The sequence below is a fragment of the Camelina sativa genome, chromosome 11 (genome assembly GCF_000633955.1).
Source record: "Camelina sativa cultivar DH55 chromosome 11, Cs, whole genome shotgun sequence".
NCBI classification, from domain to species: Eukaryota; Viridiplantae; Streptophyta; class Magnoliopsida; order Brassicales; family Brassicaceae; genus Camelina; species Camelina sativa.
In genome coordinates, this window is record NC_025695.1 from 28,522,578 (window position 1) to 28,531,999 (window position 9,422).

The window sequence follows — 9,422 nt, forward strand, 5'->3', positions numbered from 1 at the left end:
TGTTTTTTTCAAGTTTTTGTAACTTTGTAATTTTCTTATGAACGGTTAAAAAAAGATTTGATTGAGCATATTTGGACTAACTTCGGACATCTTCCAGATAATAAAGATTAATTAAAAAAAATTCTATGAATTGAATAAAATGTTTGTTTTTATCTTTGATGTTTGTATGGTTTATGTATTTTATCTTTCATGTTTTAATTGTATATTTTGTTTTTTTTCCAAGTTTTTGTAACTTTTTAATTTTTTTATGTTTTTAATGTCAATGTTAAATGATTTATTTAAATTAAAACTTTAATATGTTTTTATTTATTAATTTAAATAATTAATTTTTTAAATTAAAAATACTATTATTTTTTCCAGGGGACCAACTCTGAAGTACACCAATACTCATACCACACTTAAGAAATTCTCAAAATAAGATTAATATATTTGAAGGACCAAAAATTGTCCTACACCAATACACATGCTCTAACATGACCAAAGAGGATCTTGATCCTCTATGGTTGGGATAATTAAATAATACTATTATTGTTTCATGATAAATAGCATCAAAAATTCGAATTTTCAGTCCACTAATCAAAATCTTATAAAAATTGACATCATATGAAAGAATCTTCTATCTGGGTCAAGGATTTTTGCATAAGCTGACATTAAATTATTAAATTCGAACACTTGCACGAAACAGGTAAGGCCGTAAGAACAAACTGACAAGTCATTTTCAATACAGAAGAAAAAAATAACAAAAAACAAATACAATGTAATTTATTAGTATATGTTACATTTTTCTAAAATATATCAGTTTTATTGATGTTTTTTCTGATGCAATAATATACAATACAATTAAAACGATCAACTGAACTCGACTTATATATCAGAAATTTTCCATTCAGATGAGTCTTTCAAAGAAAGTGAAAAAAATATTGAACCCTTCGTCTTATAATTTAGAGTCTTTCACCAGAAAAAGGTAGAAGAAGCTGAGTATTGCAAAAGAGGCTGTTGCACCATAAAGCTACTCATAGTCATAGAAGCTTCCTCTTTCTCATGCAGCCCATCCAATTTCTGCCCACCATTATTTCAATACTAAGAGATCAAATTATTAATCATAACATACTTTGACAACTTTACTATACTATAATGTTTTTCTTTGCAATTAAGTTTATATATATATGATGAAAAAAAATATTTATGATATATACAAAACTAGTTTTATGAATATGATATATACCCAAAGGTCGGAGTCATCGTCTTCAATGTTGGGGATTTCTACAACTTCGTCATTGCGTGCGAATCTACCACGTATTCGAGGTCTACTGTCCGCCAATGTTTTCCGGCATGCATACTATTTTTTGTTTCCATCCAAAACACAAAGAAAAGTTTGTAACCAAAAAATATGAATACAAAGCCATCAATTTTTTTAAAAAATGTAATGATAATATTGTTACCTTAATAGTTTTGGTAAAGTTTCTCTGGTTTCGTTTAGCTCTATACTTTGATATTTTCTCTTTACGTTCTTCTGCACTATAACGCCCTACCTTGAAGTTATTATGTTCCTCGGATACGGTCGCCTTCTCCGACGATCTCTGCATTTCGAAATTGTTCTGAATACCAATATATATAAAAAAAAATCAAATCTTTTAGTATAATTACATACAGTGCAACGTAAAAAAAAAACAGAGCAACAAAACAGAGACCTGTAAATCTCCTGTGCTGTAGACTCGTCGCATCTGACCAGAAAAGAAGGCATTTTCCGGCGAGCTCAAGGTATTGTAATGAAGATTTGAAGAATCCATCACCGGAATGTTGTTGATTTGGTTTCCCTTCGACCGAGTTGCTGCTAAAGCTTCTCTGCATATATCTCCCTGCATTCTCTATTGCACTGTAGCTTCGTGCCATTGACGACGTCTGATCGAAGAAGTTCTCTGTTTGGACGGCGTCGGAGATTTCGAAATCTGAGAAGCTTGGATACATTCCGGTGGGAATTTGCTGAGAGAGAGTTAAAGTTCCGAGAAGATCACTTGGAGGAGATGAAGAGAGGATGTTTTGTGGGGTGAAATGGTCAAAATCAACAGAGTAGAGTTCGCTATTACAGAACAGATCTGTAGTTGTTGTTGTTGTGTCTGAAGAAAACATTTCTGGACTTGAGTTTCGGAATATTGAAGAAGAAGATGAAGATGAACCATCAAAGATATAAAGATCTGAAGAAGTAGCCATTTTTATCTTTGTAGTGGTGAACAAGTAAGTAAAAATACTCTGTTTATGTTCTGTTTCTTGATGTGTTTTTGTTTTACCAAAAATGGCAAGTAAAAATTCGAAATTTTTTCACAAAAGATGTGTTTTTTTTTTTATGTTCTTCGGTTTCTCTGTTTCAGAACCAAGACATGACAGGTGCAGTTTCTTTTGTCTGGTGGGCGATATTGTTGTATTTATAACGGTAGAAAATATGAGTTTTATTAATACATCCTTATATGTTTTTGAATTTACGGATTGGCATATAAGGTTTTGTATTATTACATTTTGAACCCAAAAGCTTTACGTCCAAATAGTTTATTTTTTAGAATCTACTTGGTCTCTCTGTCTTTTTGATGTATGATGTGTGCAAAAGCTCCTTTTGGTTGTTGTTATATTACTATTCAATTCTTACGTTTTAGAATCCAATTCGGCTATTTGCATTGCTGTTGAAAATGTACTTTTAGATTAGATAAATATTTTAAAGTGTAGTTGAAAATATTCGAGAGAATTTTTTGTTATGATCAACATTTTGTTTATTTGCAGCTAATTTGTTTTTTAGTCAGTAATATTTAATCCTATACATGGACCCTTTGCCTTTCCCGAGAATTGAAGAAGAAGAAGTTGTGGATTGCAAATGAGACTGTTGCGCCACAAAGATGCTAACAAAATCACTTCTCATTAATGGTCACAAAGATATTCTCACCATCGTCGAAAATGAGAATTTCATGGTAATATGGAGCATAATATAGTACATGGAGGTGGTGCATTTGCGTATATAGAAGTCAAGAAAAGCTGAAATCTGTTTAAGCCGGACCCTTCAAAGGTCTAAAAGGATTCTTGTTTAGTTTTGCATCAGGAAATTTCAAATTCGAAACTGCCACTACAAAATCTGGTCCAACTACACGTCTTCTAGTATGGATTCGGAACACCAATATTCCTTTATATGATGTTTTGGGCACACCATCATACACAATGGAAAATGACTTCCTCTGATGCTAACATAAATTCAATCATCTGTAATATACCATTCACTTCTAGTAAACTATCAAATTATGCTGCCGTCATGCGTTCAAAATCTGGTTGGTCTTAGCATGAGCATAATATTATACGACCTAGCATGAGGAGGACTAGATGCATCCTAGCTTAAATGCCAGAAGAGCCTAGCTTCATGAGACTAGATGCAGCCTGAAAGTGTAAAATAAGTCAGACAACCCCTTGAGTAAGTATTATATGGGATGTCCATCAAGTGCATCTTTAAATAATGTGAAAGAACATTTGAAAAGGGTTAAACTGTCAAATGAGATATTTATTTGTTCTGAAATTTCGGAATTTCCATTGGGTCAAAGAGTTTTCCATTCAACCAATAAAAACTCGAGAAGAGCGAAATTTAAGTCTAGACATTAAATTTTAAAGTCTTTCATTTCATAAAAAGAAAAAGGGTAAAGGAGTAAAAAGAAGTTTGTAAAAGAGTTTCGTTTGTTACCAAATCAAGCAAAGAAAAAAAAATTGAATGTTAAGCGCGTGTAACGCTTACTTGATATTGTTACCATTTTCTAATTTTTTTTGTGGAATTTTCATTAGTAAGAAAATTTGTTTTGTGGGTATTTTGTGATTTTTGTTCGTGTGTAAAATTATCAAAATCATGGGGAGGTCGCAGGATAAGCTTGATAAGATGCAACTCCGGCAAAATTACCGGAATTTATGGCACTCCGATCTAATGAGCACCGTCACGGCCGATACTCCATGTAATTTATCTCTCGCTATATTTGAATGTTTATCTTTATTTGGTTAAAGAATTGATCAAAATAATTCACGCTTTTTTGTTCTTTTCTTAATATGGTTTCTGCAGATTGTTGCTTCTCGTGTTTTTGGTAAGTGTTCATCACTCTCAATTTCATTAATAAACTCTTGATTGTGGCTCTGTTGAATATAGAACTAGAAATAGAATTTTCACGAATCTGATCATAATCTTGAGTTTTTTTGTTTTCTTTAATATACAAGTGTATAAATACTAATCAACGTTGGTTTGAAAATAAAAAATAAAAAAATAATACTAATCAACGTTGTTAATAGGAACGGATTTGGATATGCTAGTTGAAACCTCTAATATATACATAATTTCAAAATCAGTGAATTCTACAAAGATTTCGAACTCTAACATATATTTTCAAATGTGATAGGTTTCAACTTCTGTGATAGGTTTTATAATAAGCTTCTTGATGTTATTAAATGATCCAATTGTTACTCCTTGTAATAGATGAGAACCTTTGGTGATGGATACACAAATGTGTCTTGTCACTGTATAACCGTATGTCTTTGGTTCACATCTAAATCTGCTATTCATTCTGATTGTAGTGGACCTTGCGTTTCATACTTACTTCGGAAAAGAGCACTTTACAATGACATGTCAAGGTACTGAATTCTACTATCTTTAGAGACATGAACAATGAGATTTATTTCTTCTACTTCTCTTAAATAATGGTATTGCGTTTTTATTATGTTTTTGTGAAGGTACACTTGTTGTGGTGGTTACATGCCTTGTAGTGGTAAGTGTGGAGAACGCAAATGCCCTCAGTTTTGTCTTGCCACTGAGGTAATCCATCACCTGTTCCTTGTCCCTGGATAATGTTAACTGCGCTTTCATTGACAAAATAAAGCCCCTTAATGTTCATGTTGATGAACAAAATGAGATAACTTGTGATAGAATCTTTAGTTTCTTGTGATAGAATCTTTCACCTGAAATCTTGATTTGTTTTGGTTAAGATATCACTCTTTTAATGATCTTCAGGTGTGTCTCTGTTTTGGAAACTCGGTGGCCTCCACTCGTTTTATGCTGCAAGATGAATTCAACATCCATACAACAAAATGCGACAATTGCATAATTGTACTCCCTAGTTTTCCCTCTTTGTTTTCACTTTCCGGCGAATACATCTTTGTGTGTGCTAACGTTTTACCCTTGTACTTTCGTTGTTTTGCAGGGATTTATGTTCTGCCTCAACCAAATCGCTTGCATTTTCTCTCTTGTCGCTTGCATTGTTGGAAGTGATGAACTCTCTGAAGCTTCTCAGCTTCTTTCTTGCTTGGCGGATATGGTCTATTGCACGTATGTATATTGTATAATCCTTTCCTCTGTTTCCACATGTCGCTGAAACGGTTTGGCTACATCACAAAAGACATATGCCAAATGTTTATTATTGCTGATTGTGTACTCTGGTCTTGATTTTTGCAGGGTTTGTGTGTGTATGCAGGTACACTGATAGAGTTTTTTCACATTTATTTTATTTTTAGTATGCCAAAAACCAATCTCTTTTGTTTGCTTGCAGACACAACACAAGATTGAGATGGACAAAAGAGATGGTTTGATTAGTTCTCAACCAATGTCAGTGCCACCGGCTCAGCAAATGTCTCGCATTGATCAACCAGTCCCTCCCTATGCCGGTTACCCTCCAGCCACTGGTTATCCCCAGCATTATTATCCACAGCCTGGCCATGGTTACCCACTTGCTCCAGGGTATCCACCTCCTNAAATGCCCTCAGTTTTGTCTTGCCACTGAGGTAATCCATCACCTGTTCCTTGTCCCTGGATAATGTTAACTGCGCTTTCATTGACAAAATAAAGCCCCTTAATGTTCATGTTGATGAACAAAATGAGATAACTTGTGATAGAATCTTTAGTTTCTTGTGATAGAATCTTTCACCTGAAATCTTGATTTGTTTTGGTTAAGATATCACTCTTTTAATGATCTTCAGGTGTGTCTCTGTTTTGGAAACTCGGTGGCCTCCACTCGTTTTATGCTGCAAGATGAATTCAACATCCATACAACAAAATGCGACAATTGCATAATTGTACTCCCTAGTTTTCCCTCTTTGTTTTCACTTTCCGGCGAATACATCTTTGTGTGTGCTAACGTTTTACCCTTGTACTTTCGTTGTTTTGCAGGGATTTATGTTCTGCCTCAACCAAATCGCTTGCATTTTCTCTCTTGTCGCTTGCATTGTTGGAAGTGATGAACTCTCTGAAGCTTCTCAGCTTCTTTCTTGCTTGGCGGATATGGTCTATTGCACGTATGTATATTGTATAATCCTTTCCTCTGTTTCCACATGTCGCTGAAACGGTTTGGCTACATCACAAAAGACATATGCCAAATGTTTATTATTGCTGATTGTGTACTCTGGTCTTGATTTTTGCAGGGTTTGTGTGTGTATGCAGGTACACTGATAGAGTTTTTTCACATTTATTTTATTTTTAGTATGCCAAAAACCAATCTCTTTTGTTTGCTTGCAGACACAACACAAGATTGAGATGGACAAAAGAGATGGTTTGATTAGTTCTCAACCAATGTCAGTGCCACCGGCTCAGCAAATGTCTCGCATTGATCAACCAGTCCCTCCCTATGCCGGTTACCCTCCAGCCACTGGTTATCCCCAGCATTATTATCCACAGCCTGGCCATGGTTACCCACTTGCTCCAGGGTATCCACCTCCTACCGGGCTATACACCTCCTGGACCGGGCTATCCACCTCCTGGTCATGGTTACCCTCCTGCTCCAGGCTATCCACATCCTGGACCAGGCTATCCACCATCACCGGGTTATCCGCCAGCACCGGGATATCCCTCAAAGCAGGAACCATAACCGATATCTCAATCATCTAATGGAGTTGTAACATGATCTAGACCGGTCTGCAGGAAGTTGACATTGTTGAGTTATCAATTTACAAGTTACAGTTAAGTAACATTTTTTTTTCGTTCACATAATTTATCGTTTGGTTTCACCATTCTTCTCCTTCTTGCAATTATATAGTTCTACTATATATCTTTGTCTATAAATATGGAGTAGTATCATTTATCAATAGAAGCAAGCAATTATCACTTCTTGAAAAAGGTCTTTGTTACTTTGATGGTGTAATAGTAACGGAAAGCTTAAAATGATTAGGAGCGTGTGGGGCTTTTCCCTAATTGGGGTTTGATTGAAAAACTAAGGACCCAAAGCTGCGCAGACAATCCTACGAACGCCACTTGGCAACAGCTGAGCATATTCCACTTAAGGAGAAGCCTTCTTTGCTTAACGTCTGGAGCTCTCTGTGTGGACTCTCCATTTCTAATTCGTTGAGAGTTGAGACTAGTGTGTACGCTTACAAAAATATATCGTATATAAAAATATCTTATAAATTATATATCTAATCACACCTAATTTGCATCATGAAAGGATCAGAAAACTACGGTAAACCATGAGTTTGTCTTTTCAAAATATTTTAACGCTAAAATAAAATAAAAACCATGTTACTAATCTTAACAATGAAGTCCTAGAGAACGAATAAGATGGTTGGATTATGGGCTGAGCTGAGAGAATCAGTACAATGGTTTAATGTGCTTGTTGTTTGTGAACTGAGAACAGAGGATTCTCTAGTAGTCATCATCAAGATGTGTTCGGCGAATGCTTCGTGGCAGCATGAATGTCCCGTCTGTATGAAATAAATCATACATAACCATGTATGTAGCCCATATTTTTACGGTATATCTGTATCCACATTTTGTAACCATGTACGAGTAATTTAAATGGTCACAGGCGAAGACCTCAACGCAAAGAAAGTTCTATTGTGCACTTGGTCATTATGTATGTAAGTTTCTCAAAAGAAAAAACCTGGTCATGACAAAACCTGGTCATGATCATTATATATTTTAAAAGAAAAGAACACTGAAGAATTTTAATATGATAAAGACTTTAAACGTAATTTCTGTTTAAAATAGTTAAAATGGGTCGTGGCAATGATTTTAAGGCTATCCAAATACTCTGGTTCAGTACTGAACATGATCTTTATCACAATAAAACTGTAAGAACCATTTTTGAATTAAGAGTACTAAAATCCCTTATTAATAAATATCAGGTCAACAAGGCTCCAAAGAAAGGTCAGACTAAAAGTATCACTATTTTGTCAACTTGTGATAAATTATCATTTCCTCCCTCCAAAGTTGGAGTTAAAATATAAAATAAAAAGTCTATAAATAGTAAAAACTAAACTTTTCATTTCCTTTTTTTTTTTTCTTTTCCTCAGTGGATAATACATATTTCCTTCTTCTAATTTACTTGGCACCACCTATAATTATAGATTTACATACATATCAACCACTCAATTAACCCAACTAAAGATTTTAAATCAAGAACGACAAAAAAATTACAAAAGATTCTCATTAATTTGTAGAAAAAATAAAATAAAATAAAGAAAAAAAGATTCTAAGTTGATTCTGAGAGAAGTTCAGATTAAGACCAAACACGTTGGTTAAAAGCAACCTGTAACTCCTCAGGAATAAACGCCGTTCTACAAAGCGGACACGTCATCTGATTATAACCCATCATCCAACGGTCCAAACAGCTCCGATGAAATATGTGTTGGCAGTTCGTCAGCCGTCGGATCTCGTCCTCGTTCTCGAACTCGTGGATACACACGGCGCAGCAGTCGGATCCGGATCCGAATCCGGGTCGGTTTAGCTCCGAGAATCTGATAACCGGTAAGATTTCCCCGGCTAGCCTCGCCGCTACTGGGAAAAAATACGAGCTTTCTTGGTGATGATGCACCGCCGCCGTGGAAATATACGGTGGTTCCGGCCAAGATGATGAAGATGAAACCGTGTCGGATTCGAGGAAGTCGGGTAGACCCAATATCCGGAAACCTGTGTCTATGAGTGTTCGGATTAAGCCTAAAAGAGAGAGTAAGTGAAGGAAGATTCTTGGTAGGAGGAGCTCAGTGTAGCCCACCGGGTAACCCATGGCTTCGCCGTTAGAGAGAGAAAGCTAAAGATGTAGAGAGAGATAGAGAGCGTTTAGAAAACAAAGGTAGAGAAGAGTGGGATATATATATACACGTGGGTCAGTGACATATGCTTTCTATTTTTTTTAATTTTGTTTTTCATAACACACACTTACATAAATTAATTAGTAACTACTACTACTAATTATAGGTTTTTCATTATTAAATAAATTTCAAATAATGCAAATGCCGTCGTGTATCATCACTTGGTCGCTTGAGTTTCGTTATCTTCACAGCAAAATTATTTTCAGGTACCAAATCTAAATATGTTTTTTTAGATAACGTTTAATTTTTAACTCAAATTGTTAGAGTTGGGCAGACCAGTTAAAGAACTTAACCTCCTTTCTTTTTTTCCTAAAGAAGTATTTATCTTTGTTTATATGCCA

At 35.0% G+C, this 9,422-nt stretch overlaps 3 protein-coding genes and 1 pseudogene across 3 annotated transcripts; 2 read left to right on the plus strand and 2 right to left on the minus strand.

The window, feature by feature from the left end:
• Nucleotides 781–2,375, minus strand: LOC104724508 (annotated as a pseudogene).
• Nucleotides 3,754–5,753, plus strand: LOC104728446 (the record flags this gene model as incomplete). The annotated part of the gene is made up of 8 exons (XM_010447421.1): nucleotides 3,754–3,974; nucleotides 4,079–4,100; nucleotides 4,585–4,641; nucleotides 4,741–4,822; nucleotides 5,018–5,113; nucleotides 5,208–5,332; nucleotides 5,459–5,477; nucleotides 5,553–5,753. Coding segments are annotated over exons 1-8 (705 nt in total), but the record flags the coding sequence as incomplete, so codon positions are not given.
• LOC104728447 (WW domain-binding protein 11-like) lies at nucleotides 5,758–6,863 on the plus strand (the record flags this gene model as incomplete). Its single annotated transcript, XM_010447422.1, has 6 exons — nucleotides 5,758–5,784; nucleotides 5,980–6,075; nucleotides 6,170–6,294; nucleotides 6,421–6,439; nucleotides 6,515–6,688; nucleotides 6,729–6,863. Coding segments are annotated over 6 exons (576 nt in total), but the record flags the coding sequence as incomplete, so codon positions are not given.
• LOC104724509 (E3 ubiquitin-protein ligase RHA1B-like) lies at nucleotides 8,233–9,062 on the minus strand. Its single transcript, XM_010443003.2, has one exon. The coding sequence runs from the start codon at nucleotides 8,994–8,996 to the stop codon at nucleotides 8,490–8,492; it is 507 nt and encodes a 168-aa protein (XP_010441305.1). The 5' UTR covers nucleotides 8,997–9,062; the 3' UTR covers nucleotides 8,233–8,489.

What these genes read in the sequence shown, in the direction of transcription:
- LOC104724509 (XM_010443003.2), bottom strand. Translation starts at nt 8,996, where the DNA reads ATGGGTTACCCGGTGGGCTACACTGAGCTCCTCCTACCAAGAATCTTC.